The 22,165-nt window shown below is 39.7% G+C and overlaps 1 protein-coding gene across 1 annotated transcript in view; it reads left to right on the top strand.

The window, feature by feature from the left end:
* The window catches only part of rims1b (regulating synaptic membrane exocytosis 1b), a 64,980-nt gene that overhangs the window by 15,314 nt on the left and 27,501 nt on the right, over positions 1-22,165 (top strand). The window contains exons 3-16 of the mRNA XM_053616188.1: positions 819-830; positions 1,108-1,128; positions 7,417-7,679; positions 8,776-9,653; positions 10,856-10,896; positions 12,008-12,118; positions 12,364-12,463; positions 12,642-12,765; positions 13,861-13,907; positions 14,060-14,178; positions 16,702-16,832; positions 17,739-17,910; positions 18,133-18,286; positions 20,227-20,298. Of these exons, the coding sequence (XP_053472163.1) occupies positions 819-830; positions 1,108-1,128; positions 7,417-7,679; positions 8,776-9,653; positions 10,856-10,896; positions 12,008-12,118; positions 12,364-12,463; positions 12,642-12,765; positions 13,861-13,907; positions 14,060-14,178; positions 16,702-16,832; positions 17,739-17,910; positions 18,133-18,286; positions 20,227-20,298 (2,245 nt within the window). The remainder of the gene's footprint in view (positions 1-818; positions 831-1,107; positions 1,129-7,416; positions 7,680-8,775; positions 9,654-10,855; positions 10,897-12,007; positions 12,119-12,363; positions 12,464-12,641; positions 12,766-13,860; positions 13,908-14,059; positions 14,179-16,701; positions 16,833-17,738; positions 17,911-18,132; positions 18,287-20,226; positions 20,299-22,165) is intronic.

Raw genomic sequence — 22,165 nt, 5'->3', positions numbered from 1 at the left:
GTCTACCTCGTGCAACTTTCTTAAAGTGCTGTTAGTGAAAACAAGCAACATATTACGATCATTTCTAGCTGTTGTATAAAATCCTGTAATATGATTTGTGTTTTGACATAAGCCGTTCATAAATTCCCCAGCATTGCATGAAAAAATATTTCTAAAATGCTTTTGAATTTGCGATAAAGGATCTATGTAGGTACCCTTGAAAGAGTGTTACACTCAGATGCAATTCTGTGTTTGTCCTATAGGGGGCATTACAGCTACATTAATCACATCACATAATAATTTACTGATGACCCGTAACGCGCAATGTTTCGAAGATATGTGGGGCATTAGCAGTGTACATAAATAAATACGTAAATACACAAGGATTCAGCCAAATCATGCTGCTTCATACAGTATGGTCGCCTTTCATCGTCCTTTTCCATGTATAACACATACATGTGTGGAATCAGATGTACGTCTCATCTGTACTCTTGTTGAGTTATGTGGATGTTTTAGTGTCAGTTACATTCCACTGTATGGCACAACAGTTTGATTTAGTACACAGCCTGCTGTTGCTCTCACTGAACCTGTCTTTTTGAATACACAGAAGTAGACATTTTCCCTTCACTAACACTTCCTCCCTTCTCTTCCTCCCCGTCTCTCCCTCTCTCACACATGCACCATCTCCATTTCTCACCATTTTATTTTCGATTTCCGATTTCACACTTTGCTGTCTCTTTCCCACCCGCCCTCCCCTCTCCTCTCCCGTTTTTTCTTCACCTCTTCCTGGTTTTGCCCGTCTTTCACTTCTCTCTGCTTCCTGGACTGCATGCCTGAAGGAGGATAAAGTGGTTAGCATTATTTTTCTGTTTCTATCTTTTTGTGATGATGGGATTGTTGTGTGGCTATGAGTATCCAACATTTTCTCTCAATGTGTTTGTGTGTGTGTGTGTGTGTGTGTGTGTGTGTGTGTGTGTGTTCAAGAAGCTCAAAAGCTCAACAGCTATCAAATCACATGGATTTCGATATGAAATGGTTCTCATTTCTAGCCTCTATTACTCAGTATAGTTTTGTCTATATCGATAAATGTGACTAATTTTCCTCCCATTGTCTCTTGCTCCTGCAAAGTGTCTCATAGGGAAGGACAGGGTAAGGAATTCTGGGTATTCTAGTCTCTGCATGGGGCACAGTATCCCTTCCTTAGCTGACCGAGTGCCCCTTCCCCTCCTTGTGGCCGTTGCCATGGAGATGTGCCGCCGTTGCTATAGAGACAGCCAACAGGGAGAGGTCGACGGGCACGTGGTGGCATTCCGATTGGTCAGATGTTATACTGACATTATCAGTTGGTTGCACTTTAGTTGAAAGGACTTGGAGTGGAATTCCTAGATGTTTAAAACACTTATACAAGGCAGTATAAGAAAAATAATATATATATATATATTTATTTATTTATATATAAGAACACTTGATAAATTATGGAGTCCTGTTCAAAAAAAGTGCCACTAACTTACAAGAGAATGTGCATGTTCGCTGCACTTTGCCTGTGCCCTGGGACTGCAACGGGCATGCAATGGGGTCAAGGGGTCAGGGGTCATGGGTCAGAGTATACAGTATAGCTCAATCCTATAGGATATGGGTTAGACAGATTTCCTATTTTCCCTCCGAGCAAATTTACCCTGCAATCCAATGGGCACTTGCGACTCCCTGTGCACTTGTGATGTTCTCAGTGTGTTTTTTCCTTTGTGTGTATATCAAGTTTCTGTGTGTGTTCTTTTTTTCTTTCTTCTAAGTTTGATGCGTGTATATGTGTTGTGTGTGCGCCAGTATTTCTTTTTTGATGAGAACAAATTGTTCCGTCAGCTAGCATTAAAGGTCGCATACAAACTTTAGCACTAATTAATCACTCGGTAATTTTAGCTACACACTTAACGTGATGTCTGCCTCCAAGTAGGAGTTTGAACCAAGTGACGGGAGTACCCAATTAGCGCTCTTGCTGTCACTGAGTTAGCCGTCTAGAGATGAGTCAGGGCTGTTAGCCTGTAGTGTTTAGCCTTGAACTTAAACCACACATGCCACATTTATTCACACCATCAGTGGTCAGTTATCTCACAGATGATATCAGGGACAACACCCTGGTGGCTCATTATTGCAGAAATACATCGCTCCAGCTCTTTTGTTAGAGATTGCTAGAGACAGCTGATTACTTTGGGTGTACTTTGGGCTAGACTTTTCGCTGATAATAAACACAGTCTGGATTCACATTGAATCATTAAAATAACCTATGTGGAATAAGAACATGTTTACTAATTTCCCCCCCAAAAAACTATCTCTGCAAATATTCGCTATGGTAAACAAAGGGAAAGTGTAAGTGCAGACAGTTTATCTAGAATATACATAATTTCTCTTGTCAGATATATTGCAAACATTGGGAGAGGGAAAGGGGGCGTACGGTGGCTTAGTGGTTAGCATGTTAGCCTCACACCTCCAGGGTCAGGGGTTCGATTGCCCTGTGTGTCCGGAGTTTGCATGTTCTCCCCGTGCTGCGGGGGTTTCCTCCGGGTACTCCGGTTTCCTCCCCAGTCCAAAGACATGCATGGTAGGCTGATTGGCATGTCCAAAGTGTCCGTAGTGTATGAATGGGTGTGTGTATGTGATTGTGCCCTGCGATGGATTGGCACCCTGTCCAGGGTGTACCCCGCCTTGTGCCTCATGCTCCCTGGGATAGGCTCCAGGTTTCCCCGTGACCCTGAAGGAAGGATAAGCGGTATAGAAGATAGATGATTGGATGGATGGGTGGGAGAGGGAAAGGGAGCTTATGGAGTGGATCATCGCCATATCAGCTGATGATAAAAAAAAAGGTGTCTTGCAGATACTGCATAGAAATGCGTGCACACCACAGTGAACTTTCGTAGATTTTTTTTTTCCCCACGGATGACGTTTAAAGACGAATCGCTGTGAACTAATCGTCAATGGGCAAGCATTGAAACGTAAATGTTGTCGTCATTCAGTCATGTTAGTTGTTTATCTGGACCTTTGTAAGCAAGAAATGTTATGTAACTAGACCTTGACCATTTTTAATTGAACGCCCCTGAGCTAGACTATTCCTTCAAGTCTCAGGCTGCTATTATGGCACATCTGGCATTGTAGTTGCGGCACAGCCGAAAATGTGCAGACTCTCTGAATCGCCGCGTCTCAGGAGTATGATTCGGTAATTGTTTGTCAGCAGATCTGTCAAACTCCAAGAGGGAGGAAGTCATTTGTATCTTGCTTATTATGTATCTTGTCTCTGAAACAAGCCCTGGACTTTTTCCACAGAGCCTTCATTTAGACTTCTCTTCTCCTCAAATCTAATATCTTTTTCTCCCGTGCTTTTGCTTTATTCCACTCGAACCTGCTGACTTGTTTTCTGTCTCTTGAATCTTTGACTTCCAACCCTTCTGTGCTTTATCAACCTTCTACTCTTCCAGCTCTCTCTCTCTCTCTCTCTCTCTCTCTCTCTCTCTCTCTCTCTCTCTTTCTCTCTCGATTTCTCACAGTCATTCTGTCTATCTTACACACATCCTCTTCTCTCCCCATTCCTGTTTTGGTAACCATGGAGAGCTGTATTCAGCTGAGCAGGAGGTGGCTGACACACTAACACACAGCGAACCGAAGCGTCTATATTCACACATATTCATGCTAGCATGCTCACACACTTATACACACACAAACACGCAGCTCATAATGGTTTACTGCATGTCATGTAGGGTGATATGTCCTGAACGTATATATCAATATATCTTTTAAGGAATGAAACATAACAGGTTGTGGTGTTTTAAGAAAATAATCAACAACGCAGTGATGTGATGTGGCCCAAAGGATTAAATTGTTAAATTGACTTACAATGAATAACAAGTAGCAATATTGTATAATCACACTGGTTAGCGCTGTGTGCTTACGGCTAAATTTCTTCTCCGGCGCTGAGTACTGAGTAGATGGAGCACATTGGCACTTACTTGATAGAAATAGAAATGTTCAAAGTTGCCGCCAGATTAAAGGAAAATGCACAGAATAAAATATCACACGTCAGTGATCGATATTGAAAAAAGTTTGATTTTCATTATTTTCTTTATTGTTCAAGTGGCCATTATCCTTATATGTCTTAGTGGACAGATTTTAATGTCTGTTTTTCATTTCTCAGATATGAACGTATAATGTTAGAGTGTATAAAATATTAATTAATGGCTTCTGAATTTAATGGCTTTGTGAGCAGTAAATCTTTGAGGCAAAATGAAAAATAAATATATAAAGAATCCTCTCATATGCGACTCAAAGGATTACAGTCAGGATTATTTTCCTCAACAACCCTCAGCTACGGGATAGCATAGCATGGCCAACTATCATGTAAAACCTTATTCTCTTACACACTTTATTCTCTTATATCTTTTATTGCTGTTTGTTTTTCGTTGTGTCGGTGCCAAGTTTTCTACTCTTAAACGGGCGTGACTTTGTTCAATTTTATTCAAATTCTTCATATTTGCAAATGATAGTATTAAACATTTACTGTAGTCTCCTAGTCTATCATTTTCATGCTTGATCTCGGTGCATACTTATATGGTGTTTATAGGAAGGCAGTCGGAATAAGGGCTAGTTGTAGTGCTAGGCAGCAGGATTAGCGCAGATTGCTAATCCTTCCTGTGAGGGTATCTCTGGTCGGCCGACAGCTGTGGGCCTCTGGACATCAGATTTACCTCAGATTACTCTGGAACAAGGCCAGCTGGATCCAATGAGAGCACAATGTTCTATATTTCTCTCTCTCTCTCTCTCTCTCTCTCTCTCTCACTCTCTCTCACTCTCTCTCACTTTTCCTCCCACCCCCATGCTGTCCTAGAACAGGCTCCATCTCTTTAGAGCAGCATTGAAACACGAACAATCCGCCAAAAACAGATATTTGCTGTTTTTTTTTGTTTGTTTGTTTATGAATTCAACCTTTTGACCATGTTGAACACAAGGCAACCAGCATGTAAGTACTCTTCCTTGCAGAACTGGTCATCGACAGGATGAGGTATTTAAATGGAACATATACTAAAACCAGGCTTAAAGAATGATTTGAGATTTTGACCGATTTTGACAGTAGCAGCTGTGTTCTGCTTAAAGTTTCCTTTCTTCTCGATAGTTTTTCACGAGCTGATCCTCAGATTTCTGTTCTCAAAGTTAGCTTGAAGCACAGATTGATTTTTTCCATCAGATGTTAGTGCCAGCTTTCCAATCTGTCTGTATTTGATTTTCACCGAAACCATTTTTTTCTCCCTGAGAAGTACATGTTTTTTCTGTACTTGTCGAATCTGATACCGAAACGAGTAACCTACTTAATATTAACCAAACAGGGGGCACTATGGAGCATTTTATTGAGCTGTATGTATGTTGGTTGCCGCTGTGTGCTGTCTGCTGTGTAATGAGTTTTATGTTTGAGATATTGTTGTTTAAGCATTATCTTTAATAGAGAGTGTGAAGGGAGACTGTGCATGTGTCGGTGCTCATTGCTCGCTGAACTGAAGTGCTCTCACATTCGACAGTTTCTCAGCACGCTCACAAATATGTGTTCATTTTTAGTGATGATGCTCACTGATACTGTTCTGCCCCCTCAGATCAGCTACCCTTGTATTCTCTTTGGCTAAAATGCTGTTTAAATGCCTTGAAGATATTTAATCAGATTACCTGTATAGTAGGAAGATGCTGTAGTCCCTCCTCTTGATATTTTCATAGAGCACAGATTGCAGTCTGCTTTGCTTTAATCATTAATGGCGAAAAACATCCAGAGCACTGTTGTTTTGTGTCGTCTGTTCAGTAGCTCAACAACGTAAACTAGGCTTACGCCACATAGCATCTCAATTCAGTTCAATTAAATTTTATTTGTATAGCGCTTTTTGCAAAGGACATTGTCTCAAAGCAGCTTTACAGAAATATATAAACACAGGATACAGAATTTAAGTGTGTGGATTCATCCCAATTGAGCGAGCCGGTGGTGACGGTGGTGTGGAAAAACTCCCTAAGATGATATGAGGAAGAAACCTTGAGAGGAACCAGACTCAGAAGGGAACCCATCCTCATTTGGGTAACAACGGATAGTGTGAAAGTAAATGAAAGTTCATTATGGTTTGTACATGAAGTCTTTGTTGAACTAGTCCAGTGTCCACCAAAGGAGACCCGAGTGCAAAACTGCATGTGGTAATTGCAGTCCCAAGGCCATAGCAGAACCCGTAGCCCCAGCAACCACAGTGAGACTGTCCATGTGGAATTGAGGTCCAAAACTATTTCCATGGTACTTAAAGCGGTACCATCCTAATCAATCTCCAGGCTGTAGCCTCCAGTTGATGAGCGCTCCATCCAGAGATAGCCCATCTGAACAGATCAGGCAGGTCCGGAAAGCAGAAGATCTCGTGATATCGGATGTGGTATTATGAGCATTTTAAAAAAATAATAATAATAAAGGTAAATGATCATGGAATTGAACCAGATATCTGATACCAATATCTGTATCAGTGCCTAAATGTAATGATACTGGCTTGTCTGGAAATGGATGTTTTCACCAGTTTGCAGAGTCATACTAGCTGATTGACTGCTAAAGTGCCTGCCTATGGGTTAAAATCCAGTTTTACTTGGAAAGGCACAATATTGACAAGGAACAAGAAAAAAATGCTCATTGCTGCACCATTAAAGTCTGTTAACTGCAATGTGGAGCAACAGTAATCTGGACTGGATTTACAGACACGATCAATAGATTAGACTTCTACTAAGGAGTCTGTACGAAGGAGTCTAAAGTGAGATTGATAGGTTGGCAATTCACACCCACAAAGCCGCAAACATTAAAAACGCAGGAGCTGTTTGGTTTTGCGTGAACGGTAATAGCATCTAATCAAGCTCGGCTGGTCTCCACATGGCGGATAGAGAAATACTCAGACAAAGACAGGAAGAAGAGAAATCGTTGAGGCCTAGGTATTTTAGGAAGTCTGATTCATACATCTTGTAAATGAACCACCGGAGAGCTCTTATTAATGTTGAAAATGAGAGGCGAGAGAGAAAAAAAAGGAAAATGAAATGAAAGAAAATGATGACCAGGTTGATAGTTTTGCTAAAAACTGCATATAACTGATGGCCACATAGTGTGTGCGTGACAGTGTGTGCAAGTGTGTGTATAAAACTATGTATGTGTATATGTCTGCCAGTTGTCTGACAGTGTTTGGCTTGTATATCTGTTTTTCTTTATGTTTTCTTACAAATCTATTCACTTCAACCCACTTACCATAATGTAATTGTTAAAAAATTTCTAAAGACATAAGTGTAACTTTCCAGCATTATAGCTAAATAGAATAATAGCCACTCAATATAGCATTAGTCACTGATATACCCTGCAAATAAAGATCTCCTCAGCGCCACCTACTCCGTGTTTCTCGGCAGGTGATGTGGGTATGCAACCTGTGCAGGAAGCAGCAGGAGATCCTTACTAAATCTGGAGAATGGTTCTCATCAGGGCCAAGAGGCAGGCCTCTGAGCGTGGCCGGCCCTGAGGCTGACCGGGACGGGAAGCTGCGTTCAAGGTCGCAGGTTACAGCCGGAGCTAACCTCGCTACTGCTAACGACACCCAACCAGCCACTGACCGGACCAAGGGAGCAGAGATCATGCCAGCCTCACGAGCTCGGAGCGAACCCCCACGAGAGAAGTATACCTGTTAATGCACTTCTGTAACATTGCTGTATAATGAACCGTGATACCAGTCATGAAAAATGTGTCAGATGTCAGAGATCATTCAATATTCGTTGCTGCACATCAGAGCGTTTAAGCATAGTCTTGTCATGTGAATGTACACGTCATATTTCTGCATCAACTGTGTAACAAAATCTGCTTTATAACAGGTATATATAGGTTTATTGCTACAAATATTTGTATCTGTTATAATCCAGAAGTGGGCGTGGCATAAAGTGGAAGTTGTTTTTTTATTTATTTTTCTAATAGTGATGGGAATGGGACTGTTTTGTTTAATCCTGCTTGTACATTATGTATTATTTTTGTTTGTACATGTCCACAGCATTCTCTAACGATTTCATAATGATTCTATTCCTCTATCACAAACTAGTAGACTAATTTATACCACCACAACCCTGAACAGGCAGTTACTAGGGATAAATGAACGAACGCTGTAAATGCATCATTCACGTTCACTTTAATGAATGTAGTGTCTGTATTTGTATCTTTTCAGAACACATTATCTGTTCATTCTGATTATTCGTAATTGGTTATATGAACGCAAATCATCTGTTCCCCAAGGATTTCTGGAATAGTTAAGAGGTCTCCGCTTTCAGAGGGGTTCAACTTGTAACCATCTGTGTTGTCGGTTTCTACATAGAACCTGTAAAGTCTCCGTCAAAGGGACAAACCAAAGACTGAAGGGTGCGAGATGGAACATTTATCTAAGATAAACCTCTATTTATTTAGGTTAAGTTTCTTCTCCGTTTAGCATTGGATATTATGATGTAAAGGTATGACACTCCTTATTTGTTCAACATGGAAAAAGGTATGAAACTGAAGATGCCTGAAATCTGACTTTCAATAGTTTATTGGTGACCTACCCTTGAATTTTTCTGCTATCTTACAAATAACTTTAAGCCTTGCAACATAGGTTCTATGTAGAACCCTACAACACGGCTTTTCCGTTCAAGAAACTGTTCCTCTTAGAAATTTTGAAATGTTGACCATGTATAGAACCCTTTTTTTTTCTAAGACCATACTATCAGACTTTCTGTTTCCTTGTCTGATAGGAAGAGGCCAGTGTCCCTACATGAGCAGAATGGCAAGGTCATTGGCAGAGGTGAGAGGAGAGTGGTACCAGGCAGGCAGCCAGGTCAGGCTGCAGAAGATCGTGTTCTAGGAGAAAGGCGAGATATCAGGCGTCTGGAGAAAGGCCATTCGCAAGAATATGACCACCCTGGTGACACTGCCCACCCTGACCAGAGGCGGAGAAAAGAAGAAGAGGAGCGGGAAAGGCAGAGGCGCGAAGAGGAATACCAAAATCGCTACTGTAGTGATCCCAACCTGGCCCGCTACCCGGTCAAACCTCAGAAAGAAGAACAAGAGATGCGTATGCATGCCAAAGTGTCCAAAATGCGACAAGAACGTCACCACAGTGACATGGCCATCAATGAAGTAGGCCTGGCTCAAGATGGTTGTGAGACCCCAGGCAGCCGACTAAGCAGGAGGGCGGTGGGCAATGAAAACCGGAAAGCACTACTGGAAAACCATCGGGCATACTCTGTGGACAGGACCGTGGGGGGTAGTGCTGGTGGGGGGCCTGTTCCCCTCCAAAAACAGGGTCATAGTGTTTCTCACATGAGCCCCGGAGGCTCCCAAGACCTCAGGGATGGACAAGATTGGGGACTTAAAGGTTACTTGGAGCCTGGTTCAGCAGCATTACTACACAAGACCAAGCGTGAGAAGGCTGCTGAAAGCTTCCGGAAAGATTCTTCTCTCAGTTCAGACCAATCAGAGTGTCTCCGACCACCTCCTCCCCGTGCTTACAGGCCCAAACGAGGCCTCAACAAGAGGCAGATGTCCATTAGCAGTTCAGAAGAGGAGGGAGGGTCCACACCCGAGTATACTAGCTGTGAAGATGTGGAGATTGAGAGCATCAGTGAAAAAGGTAAGGAAGTCTTCTGCTTTGGCTTAAGTAACTTTAAGGATGGTTAGGAATCAAATAATTTTGATTTCCTTATGTTGCTATAGGTATGTCATTCCATATTTAGCAAATATGTAGCAGTCTTGACAGTTACATTATGGACTTCACCATTCCTATCATTTGTTCTGATTACACTTGAAAACCATGCCTATTTATGTGAGTGGCCCAGTCATGTAACACAGTGACTGACTCTCAGGATAAAGCATGGTCATGGAATTTTAAACCCAAAACTGTTGACAATTACTTTTTAGGTTCATTAGGTTCATCTTACCTAATGGTTCACTTTTGTTGCTTAATAGTGCATTCTTGCTAAGCTACATCATTTCAAGCTTGTCTCTTAATTTTGTTGTTGGAATCTGTTTGAAGAAGAGATTCATTGAAGGTTTGGATGCCAAAACACCTCCCATCTGTGATTGAGATTTGATATATAAAAGCTCCATCTGTTCGATGAATTCCTTTGAATCTTTTTTGTTTGTTTGTTTTATGATTCATTCTGTATGGACAGGACATAGTACCTGTGATCCAAGTGATTTGAGCGAGGTGGCTCTTAGCATTTGGATTGGTTATTGCTCATCTGTGTCCTTAGTTACTCTTGGCCATTCGCCCTCAACTATGTTTGGATTTATGCCCTGGTGCAGCTTGATGGATGGATTGTGTTGATAGGGAAAAGGTCTTGCTACAAGCCTTCCTATTATCATTCTCCCATATTGTTGCTTTAGGTCAAAGCTGATCTCACAAGATCTGACAGTAAATGCTTTAAATTCAAAGGTCAAACTTGGTCTATGCTGAGGGCCAATGATGCCACATCCTTTTCTCATCCTCAAACAGTACACTCAGCATAGCTACGAACTTGGGATGTCAGACGCAGTTTTACTGTTTGATATGTACGGTATTTTCATCATATTTACATTTTCAAAAGCAACAATCCAAATTTGAATGTTTGAATCCTGTGTTGTACTTTTAGTCGTCTAGCGTAAGTTGATCAAAACAAGCACTTGCTGTGTTATGCAGTATAGCACGTACTAATGGATTGTTTATGACTAGAATTATATTATAACTCACTGCAGTAATAAACTTAGTATTAATGGAGTCACAGTGGTTCCCTCTTCATAGCTACCAAACAATTTTCTGCATAATCTACCATTTTCTTGTTTTTCTTTCTCTAGGTGACTGGGATTGCCATCCTCTAGACCCCACTATATGGCATGTAAGTTTTATATGACAGTTTGTTCGTATATATCTTGGATAGGTGGTTTTGAATGAAGGAATTTTGAAGAAGGTTGGAATAATTGATCGGGTCGGAGGATTTGATTGGGCCGGGCAATACAGTATGCTGTACAATTTATGTTATTGTGTTACAAGATTAAAGCACTGTTGTCAAGCATTTTGGCTATTAGTATAAATTTAGTAATATGCACTTAGTGACCAGTTTATTTGATAGAACTACCATGTACCTACTCATGTTCGCCATTTAATCAGGTAATGCTACAATACAGTCTACTGTACAGTAGAAGCACTCTTTAGGTATATAATCAACGATTGTGGTCCAATGCTTATGGCTCTATGAATTTTGTTTGAGGATAATATTCGAACTAACTACTAATCTCACCTAAACCCTACCCTTAAATTTTGTAACCGCTGATGTGATTTGAATTGTTAAAAGTTTTTTATTTGAATCCATGCTGAGCACAAGACTTTACTACTGTTACATTCATACAATTGAAATGGGAAATGGTCTGCACTTACATAGCGCCTTTTAACCTTAGTGGTTCTAAAGGCACTTTACACTGTTTATCATTCACCCATCTTCACACATGCAAGGCACTAGCCTGCCATCAGGAGCAACTTGGGGTTCAGTGCCATGCCCAAGGACACTTTGGCATGTGGAGGAGCTAGGGATCGAACCTAAATCCCTGCAACTAGTGGACAACCCGCTCTACCACCTGAGCCACAGCCGCCACAGCTGCCCAGCCACAATTTAAGGACCTGATTAATTAGAGAGACTGCAACATTTTGCATAATTTGTTATTAACCTAGAGTTACTATCTTCATTAATGCCCTAAAAGCGTGATAACATGTTAAAAGCATCGGTTAACACCCACGGAGTGTTAGAAATCAAATGCAACTGCTATATGCACACTGGCATGACTCTGATTTCCTTGTGTTTTGCAAACTGTACAAATTCCTCAGCACACCTCTGATACAGTAGATGTTTAGTCTTTGGTTATGCATAGTGCTTTACTAGAGTGTGTGTGTACATCAGCGAGACTGTGCCCATCATTAATGGGTCTGAAAACCACCATTCCATTTCCCCTCAGCATCCTGTTACATGGCAGCCATCAAAAGAGGGAGATCATTTGATCGGCCGCATCACTCTGAGCAAGCGCTCGGCCGTGCCTCGAGAAGCTGGCTCTCTGCTCGGGCTGAAGGTAAGATAGATTGACAGGGCATCACAGCCAGTTTCTCTACATTATATCTCTGTCTACGTCTAAGGACAAGGACAAGTTCTGTTTACTCCGTTTCAATGCCAGTCAAGGACTAATCACATGACCTGCATTGAATAGTCCAGCATGCATCTTTCATCTTACTGTTCAAACATGTTCACAGAATTTAAACCATTTTTTCAAGACGTTGTGCATTAGAACTTACCAAGTGCATGTTTTATTTTCATTAGGTGGTTGGCGGGAAAATTACAGAGACTGGGAGACTTGGAGCGTTCATCACCAAAGTAAAGAAAGGAAGTCTTGCAGATGTTGTAGGCCATTTACGAGCAGGTGAGGATTATTATGTTCAAACTGTGTATTTGCGTAACTCACGTAGCCAGTATTGATAAATCTTATTAACATGCTCCTTAATATTTGTTTCTCATATGCTAATGTATGCTTTTCTGTTTGATGGGACTCTTAGCTGTTAGATGGCAGTTTGGCTAAACAGTAGCCATTTTGATTTCAGGTGACGAGGTGTTGCAGTGGAATGGGAAGGCGTTGCCTGGAGCAACCGAGAAAGACGTGTACAACATCATCTTAGAGTCACAGTCTGCACCTCAAGTAGAAATAGTCGTTTCAAGGCCAATTGGGTAAGTATAGCATGTCATAAATTAATTGCTGTGCCTTTAAGACACTCCACTTTAATATGCATATATTATATGTGACATTAAGATGTGTCTTTGTTGAGATGATTAACATTGTTGTTGAGATGATTAACAGATGTCAACAGTTTTACTGATTTTAGAGGACTCCTGGATTGGCCTCGCTTTTTCATGCATACACATGTATTTTAAGTAGAAATACAGTTTCCCCCTTTCTTTAGCCATGTCCTGTCATTGTTTGTTGCCTGATAGTGTTCACCTGTTCTGTGTTTCATTCTGATTAGGTTGTCTATGTCTTGTTGCTTATCATGCTTTTAAGTCTGAGCCGGTATTTCCTAGTTCAGTATTTTCCTACTTTAGACCCTTGTCTTTCCCCCCTACCCTCTGATTGTTACTGAGCTTACTGTTCCGATTAAATTGTTAGCAAGTTTACTTGATCAACGTAGGAAAAAGTTTTTAGTCTTTATGTTTTAGGTTTAGGGTTAGTCTTTCCCAAGTTTTTTTCCCTTTAGATTATGGATTCTTTTAGAGTCTCTGTGTACTTTATGTCATTCTGCCTTTTACTATATACAGTACAATCGGGATCTTCTAAGCAAAAATTTTCTAATTAGCCTAAATCGAAATGGAATGGCCATCTGCATGTAGAAAGAATATAAAATGAACTGAAATGCTTAGATGTGTAATATCTGGTGATTTAGTAGCTTCTTTTTGTGTAATTTGTTTAAAGTCAAATTGACATCAGTTTAATTTGCTTTTCCGCTGCATGTAAAAGATGCATCCATCGTGTTCTTCCCAAAAACATCCTCAGAAAGTTTTATAGAGCATACGAGTAAGTAAAGCGCTCAAACTGTGATATTGTACCCAGTGTCCATAGTGTCTGAACCTACAGTCTAACCCAAATCTTAAGTAGCATTGCTAGCTTATTAGCATTGCTTAGCAACCAAGAACAAACCCTCTGATCCCGATACTTCCCTTATTTTCTAATAATCAAGACCCAGTGGGTGTAATCACTTATGTGATTGTAAAGAAAGCCATATTTTTAAATATGTCTGTTAAAGATTTCCTTGTGTTGTTCTTTTAAAGAGACACACCAAGAATTCCAGAGAAGTCACATCCTCCTCTTGAATCCAGTAGGTTTTGTTGATTAGATTTACACCAAATTTATTTGTATAGTTTTTTCTACATAAGATCAATGTACTGTATTTACCACATAAAAATGTATTTCTAAGAATATCCACAGCATATTCGTTTTAAAATAATATTCGATTGACTGTTGCATTAGCTGGTTCCAGTTCAATAGATGAGTCTCACAAGGTGGACCATCCCTCCATCTCCGTCATGTCCCCCACCAGTCCGGGAATGTTGAGAGATCTGCCTCAGGACCTACCAGGCCAGCTTTCAGTAAGTACAAGCACAAAGATGATTACCAGTCATGCATGGTAGTACTGTATCAGAGAAAGTGTTATAAATGTGGCACATAATGACCAAATAATTAAAATGACATTGTCTTTTAGCCAACATGAGGCAGAACGGAGTAATGGAGAGTCCAGATGACAATGATACAAGCACTGCAGGGTGTGATCAAATTACCAGTAACAAGTACAAGATAATTGTGGTCAAAATGCAGTGACCCAAACTAATAATTATATAATATTAAAAGGAAAAGGAGGAACAGTTGCATTAAGGTAGGAATAAAACACTTAGGGACGTGCTGTTTTTGGAAAAATAATAAACACTGGAGTGGTGTGTTGTGGCCTGAGTTACTTATTTTCCCATAACCCAGTGGCCTGAATAATTTTATTCCTTTTATACTACAGCAATTTGCCTAATCTTTTTTTTATTAATATTATTAATTAAAGAAATAACACATTGTACTTTTTATCCATTTATAGTTACATTTAATGTTGTGGAACAAGTCCACAAAGTTACTTCTTGTTATCACTTACATTATAACAGTTACACCATATAACCAAAAGTTTGTGGACACCAGATCATCATCACACACATATGTGGTTCTTTCCCATACTTTGGGAACAATTGTCTAGGATGTGTCTGTATGCTGTAGTATTACAGTTTCCCTTCACTTTAACTAAGAGGTCCAAACCTGTTCTAGTAATACCATTCCCCGGTGCACAGAGCGAGGTTTACGAAGTTTGGTGTGGAAGAACTCGAGTTTCCTGCACAGAGCCCTGACTTCAACACCACTGAACACCTTTGGGATGAACTGGAACTGGAACTCCATGCCCAACATCAGTGTTTTACCACACTAATGCTTTTATAGCTGAATGAACACAAATCCTCACAGCCACACTCCAAAATCTAGTGGAAAACCTTCCCAGAATAGTGGAGGTTATTACAACAGCAAACAGGGACTAAATCTGGAATGGGATGCTTAACAAGTACATATGGGAGTGATTGTCATGTTTCCACACACCTTTGGTCATATAGTGTCATGTTGCCAAGAAACCAGTCCTGAAGACTTTCATTCCTTTTTTTTTTTTACTGACTGTTACAAAGTGCTGAAAATGGAGACTCCTTCCTTAAATGTAACATAAACTTATAGAAATCTCCACCATGCACTTTTTAGGGTCATTGATAAGTTTTTTCTTGAAGACTTCTTGAAGGGAAATTACCGAGCAAACAATGTTGTTTTGAAACTGTGGCACTAACCAATGATCATCTAGCATAGCAGTTCATATGGTCTTCTATGATTTCTTAAGTAGTTCTTAAGGATTTCTTAAGGAAGTCCATCTTTGAACCCATATCTTACTAAATGTATAGAAATGCTTTGAAACCATAATAAAAAATGAACAAATTCGTCACTGTAAATAACACTAATTTGACATTTGGTAGTTTAATACTAGGGATAGTGCTCAGTACTGGTTTATCTGATGAAATATGAGAGACTATGACTTAGTGGTTAGTATTTTGGGCAGTGGGAGCTCAGTGGACTACTGATCAGAAGCTTGTGGGTTCAAATCCCAACGCCTTGAGCAAGGCCCTTATCCCTCAACTGCTCATTTGTATAAATGATATAAATGTAAGTTGCTTGGGATAAGGGTGTCTGCCAAATGCCCTAAATGAAACAGTAGTAAAAAATATATTTCCACTGCCCTATAAGCATTGGCAGTACTCACACTGAAAAACTCACACAAATGTTAAATAGGAATACAATTCATTAATGAATGTGATGCTGTTTTAAACAGCTAACACACAGTGGGGTGCTAGCAGGCACTAATCACTCACTACGATGGACAACAGTGTATCATTTTTACATCAAGCGCCATGCACTCATGTCTGTGGTTTATAAATGCATCGGCTTTCAGACATAAAACAGAATAATAAAAACCATCAGGAATCTGAGCTGTCTGGAGATCGCATTTCCGTAATCCAGTTTTGACATGATTGTTTACACACAGACAGTTTTCCATGGCTTAGTTCTTCACAACATGGCTTATTTATTTAGTCTGAAGATGCCATGTCAGTCACAAAACCTTTGATGTGTGCAGCCACGTCTGTAAATGCACAGCAGACGTCTTTTATAATTAAACAATATGTTTTTAAAAGCTTTTTTAAGTTTGTGCTGGTTGAGTTGAGAGAAATATTTGGATTTGTCAATTTTTGTTTTATAGACTTTGAGTGTTGAAACAAGTAGAACCAATTAAAAACAAGTCAGTGTTTTATTATTAGTAACGTTTGACATAAAAATATCCAATTTTAGTGTGTGCTAAGTAAAACCAAAATAAAATTTAACGCTGTTGTTTTCCAATTTTTATTTCAACTTAAAGGGAATGAACGCAGTGTACACAGACTGCAGTGCCACCTTAAAGTGCCACCTTAAAATCATCACTGGTCTTATTATTAATAGCAAAAGATTGATATTTTTCAGGCCCTAATATAGACTGTGTATATTTTTCCTACAAGGTGAAACTGTGGTACGACAAAGTGGGCCATCAGCTTATCGTCAACGTATTACAAGCCATAGACCTGCCTTCACGTCCAGACGGCCGACCGCGCAACCCTTACGTCAAAATGTACTTCCTTCCTGATCGGAGGTGAGCATTGCTTGAGCGATTAATGTGCTTGTAGCTATGTAAAAAAAAAAAAGACATTACAAGACAAAGACATCTTAAGACAAAGATATTTTGACATCTTTCAGAAGAAAAAAAAAATCTTTGATATGAATTGTGAAATCCAATGTGAAATTCAAAACTGACTGGATTAGATACTAATCTTCCAGAAACTTCCCCCCCGCCTCTAAACAACCCGCATACTGAAAAAAATGGAATATGTGGTGGGTAAGCTTTTTAAAAAAAAATATTACGTATGGTTTACATAAAAAATATTACGTTTCTCATCAAAACGTGTGTTCATTGCTTATACTAAACTTAATCTAAACAAGTTTCTAATGACTAGATTAAATTATGTAAAGTGAGAGCGATCAATTTACATAGTATTAACATAAACCCATTACATTATGAAATCTTGTGGGGTTGTTGGAACTGACAGGTACACGTTGGTAATGTGGTTATTGCAGAATACCAGCAACCTGGGTTCGATCCTCAGCTCAGGTGAGAGTGCGGAGTTTGCTTTTATTCAGGGCATTGAAAATATATGATCAAATCATGTTGGATGTAACGAAAACAAATGATGTTAACGTAACTCAATTCAATCACATTGAACCGATGTACGCATTCGAATTAAGTCAATTCAATGAGCTTTTTTTTTTCAGTGCACTTACTGTACTAGTGGGTAGGTATTCATTTTAAGTTACTTAGTTATTTACATTCACTTTCCCATGTGAAAAAATACATATTAATAGAGATACAGCCACGGCTGTGCACCATGACAAGCAAAGTACAGAGTAACAAACTTTCAACAATCTTTCATAGCCTCTGTATTTAACACACACACACACACACACACACACACGCACACACACATATTGTGATCTCTTTTAGTGACAAGAGCAAGAGGAGGACGAAGACGGTGAAGAAGAGCTCGGAGCCAAGGTGGAACCAGACGTTCCTTTACTCACACGTTCACCGCAGGGACTTCAGAGAGCGCATGCTGGAGATCACCGTGTGGGACCAGCCGAGAGCGCAGGAGGAGGAGAGCGAGTTCCTCGGAGAGGTGTGTTTATATCACGTCCACATCAGGATTTTATTGAAATTGCGCACCGTCTAAGATTAGTTTTCTATCTGGGTTTATAATAATTAGAATCAGACTTATTATGACTCTGTTATAGTCTAGTCAGATTGTATGATCCGCATTTTTTTACTTGTATTTTTCTGTTTGTTTTTTTTCTATGCAATTTATTTAAGATAGTTTATAGTAGTAATCTTTTTGTTGCAGATCCTGATCGAGCTCGAAACCGCTCTGTTGGACGATCAGCCGCACTGGTACAAGCTGCAGACCCATGACGTGTCCTCTCTCCCTCTACCCCAACCCTCCCCGTACCTCCCCCGCAGACACGTTCACAACGACAGCCCCAGCAAGAAGTTACAGAGTGAGTGTCATGTCTGTTCATCTTCAAAAGCAAAAATGTTTCATGGTATAATAAGGGACTTCTATCCTAAATACGAACTGAACTGCGGCGCATACAAGCATGTATAACGTTGCAAAGAGAGTTAAAAATATGTTTTCCTAAAGCATTGTATTGTAGCTGTGCTTATAAGTCTGTGTTCTCAATGTGTTCTCAATACTTTGTAAGCATTTATTAAGTCTTTTATAAAGAATGAATGAACTATTTCATATTTTAACATGTTTGTTAGATTCAAGATTCTGATTCTCGTCTCAGATCAGAAGGTGTTGATTCATTTCATATAATAACGGCTTTGACAGTAGTGCAGGACGCAAGGCAAGTCACAGGTTTATCGTCAGGTCATCTTCAAGAAATGTTAAAGAAATTGCTGCATTATTACATTCTAATTAGTATAAACATGTTACTGTAATGATGTCTGTTTAGATCAGCTTACTCTATATCAAGTTAAAGTGATGTAATAGAAAAAAAACGTTTGACCCATCATTGGGGTATGGTGAGTTTGATTCCCAATGATTGTTGTATGGTAGGGGGGAACTGGCTGGGGGGCCAGGGGAATTGCCTGGGGAAAATAATAATAAAAAAAACAATCTGCCAGTTTATTTAGGACAGCTAGCTTATAGCTAAACTTAGTAGCCATATTAACAGGTACTTAGCATATAGGTTACAGTTACTGACTGTAGCTTATCTGTTGCTAGGACAATTTTTCAGCCCCGCTAGAAACCATCCATCAATGGGCACAACCGTTGACCAGATAATAGCGACTTTAAGCAACGACAGTTACGGCATCCAGAACGAAAGCTGAGTTCAAGCAGTAGCCATGGAAACCAGAGTCACTAAGCAACAACTGTAATGCTACAACAGAAGAGAGGGTGCGTCTCAATTAGCTCTCTAGCTCCCTAGGTCGTGAATCAGTATATCATGTTTGCTAATTGGGGCACTGGTAAGGACCCTGGCACACTGCGCAGTGGGACACCGATGACTCGGTTTCCGGCGACATGACTACGTACTCGCGTTTAAAACCTCACCACTGGTATCAACATCAGGCAGGACCGATATCTTTCTGACGTTATATGTCGTATAAATATGGTAGCTTAATCACATGCGTTTCTGTCATGGGGCTTCATGCAGGATCGTAGGCTAGCTAGTGGATTTTTAAAAAAATCATTAAACACGTAAAAGACTCAATCGAACCGTATATAGGATGTCAAGTAAAGTTAAAAATCACTAACATAAGTAATCATTTGAGAGCTACAACAACAATAACATTTGTAGACGGACTTACATGCAACTTACATTTGTAGACGGAGTTGGCTGAGAGTTCGTCCACCATTTTTTTTATTCAAGCTGGGAGGCTTCAGAAAACATGATGTCACTTCCAGTAAGGGAACATGGTGAGCATCGAAGCTCCATGGTTTTGCGGTGCATTGTGGGATTTTTTTTTTTTTTTATGGAGCGAATGTTCCAGTGCACTAGAAGGATTTGGCGATTGAGACAGCCTTTAAAATGGCCGACTCCCAGATCAGTGCCCTGACTATTGAACTGATTGAGACACACCCAGAGGCTTGGACAGTCTAAAAGAAAAAGTCATTTATAAACACAAGAAAGCCAAAGCAGAACCACAGGCTAGCTCAGTTTTTCTTCTGGCTGCCATAGCCATCCCTGTCACCCGTATTATTTGGGCAGTGGACCACAGCAACAGAGCTTGGACTTCAGTTAGTAATTGTTTATCTACAAAGTGATATATATTGTAAAATCTTGGTGTAGATCCAAAGTTGGTGAACCTAATAATCTGTCTTGAGTGGAATGAACTGTGCTGCACGTGCAGTCTCCAGGCTGCACATTGTGTCCTGTGTGATGTCGTATTTTGTAGCTGTTCAACTTTATGCTGTGTGTGTATGTCTCAGGATCTCATCGCATCATTGAGACTGATTATGATGATGCTATTACGGTAGTGTCTTCAGGTGGGTGGGAAGGGCGCATGGTGGCTGTAATCACACCGTAGCTGTCCACCACAGGATGAGAGAGAGAGAATAAAGACCTTTTGTACTTCAAGTCCATCAGATCCATTACAGAGTGTTGATTTTTTTTTTTGGAATACCAGCCTTATATGCATATATTTTAGAAAAACAACTGAAATTGCCCAATTTATTAACTCTTATGAACCAAAATAATGCATACATTACTGTGTTAGTGTTGGTCAATTATAAACTCCAACTTATAGTTAGAGATGCAGCTTTAGCACTATTCCAAATAGGCTGATGAATTAGTTTGTTGTATATTTGTTGTTTATTAGGAATGAGGTCAGTCTCTCTCCCCCTCTGCTGGGCTTTTGTAGTAATGAAGCTGTAACCACAGAGAAAACACTCACAAACTGCATGAAAACTAGGAATGGCGCACAGTAGTACCACTTACAACACCTTCATAAGGCCTAGAAGTGTTATAAAGCTGGTGAAACTCTTGTTATTAAGCAGAAATAACAGATTTTGGCGGCTTAATACACTCTGATACAGGCCTTATGACACTATGCTAATATTGTGTTCATTTTCTTTCTAGCTGTTGCATGCTTCTAGCATAGTTTGCTGTAGATTTAAGCTTTATTCCTATCATTCTGGTTTAGCTATATAATCTCTAAAAGCTTAGGGATGTGTGTAAGGGTCAGGCTTGGGGAGTAACGGAATACACCTAATGGCGTTACATAGTCAGGATACAAAAAAACGGTAACTATAATCCGTTACAGTTACATCAAAAAACTAAGTAATCAGATTACAGGTACATTTTGTAAAAAAAAAAAAAAAAATGGGAATACTATCAGAATTTTTTTCATTTAAATGCAAAGAAATGAATTTTTTGACATAACACAATATAGACAGCCATTTGATTATAGTTCTGGTTCTCTCTTGCCAGTCGTGAGTCACATGAGCAACCTCCTGGTGCGGGTAATTTGGTAGAAATGAACACAAGTTGTTCTCTGAAATGCTTTTGTTAGGGTGACCATACGTCCTCTTTTTCAGACCTTAAAAAAACGCCAGCCGGGATTTCTAAATTGGAGAAAATGTCCGTGATTCGGCTTTAGTGTCATTATGATGTGTTTATGGTTTAATACTGCATCATGTGTGCGCATGTTTGCGTTGCTTTAATCCTGCTCTGTAATTCCCGCCTTCTCGCACATCAATTGGTCGATTATAAAAGGCTTGCAGCAACTATTCGCCAAACTCCTGCCTCTCAACCTTTAGCCTTCTCTCAGCGAATGCGTGAAGGTGAAGCGCTGTCGTGTACAGAGTCAAACTGTTGCTTGACAATAGCAGCAAATGACAGCTGTCCTGAGTCGAAATAATGCCCATGGCCATATAAGGTCATTTTTAATTTCTTTTTATCACACTGCTTCATATTACACGGCCATTCAAATGTGTAAATGATGGCAGAAGGTACACTCGTGGCATCTGATATTTTATTTTATTTCATTCCATGGACATTCAAAAGAATGTAGGAATTTTAAGTGATTTTCATTTCAGTGTGTTAAAATCTGCATTCATAGTAACACTGTTTTGAACGCTATTAAGACATGGGGGAAAATAGGTGTCCTCTTTTTGGAAAACCAGAATATGGTCACCCAAACTTTTGTGATGTAATGTTACCTGCATCAGGGTCAGTGATCTTTTATTTATTTATTCATTTATTTATTCTTAAAACAAATCCAGACATTGAACATGTTTTTATGGTCTAAAATAAGCTCTAAATAAACGTATTTTAGATCATATTGCTTTTCTCGACTTTATTTACATATGTGACCTTGAAGTAATCCAAAAATAATCAGATTACATTCTTTTCATATTGTGATACTTG

Source organism: Ictalurus furcatus, chromosome 26 (genome assembly GCF_023375685.1).
Source record: "Ictalurus furcatus strain D&B chromosome 26, Billie_1.0, whole genome shotgun sequence".
NCBI lineage: Eukaryota > Metazoa > Chordata > Actinopteri > Siluriformes > Ictaluridae > Ictalurus > Ictalurus furcatus.
This window is presented reverse-complemented; position numbering and strand designations above follow the sequence as displayed.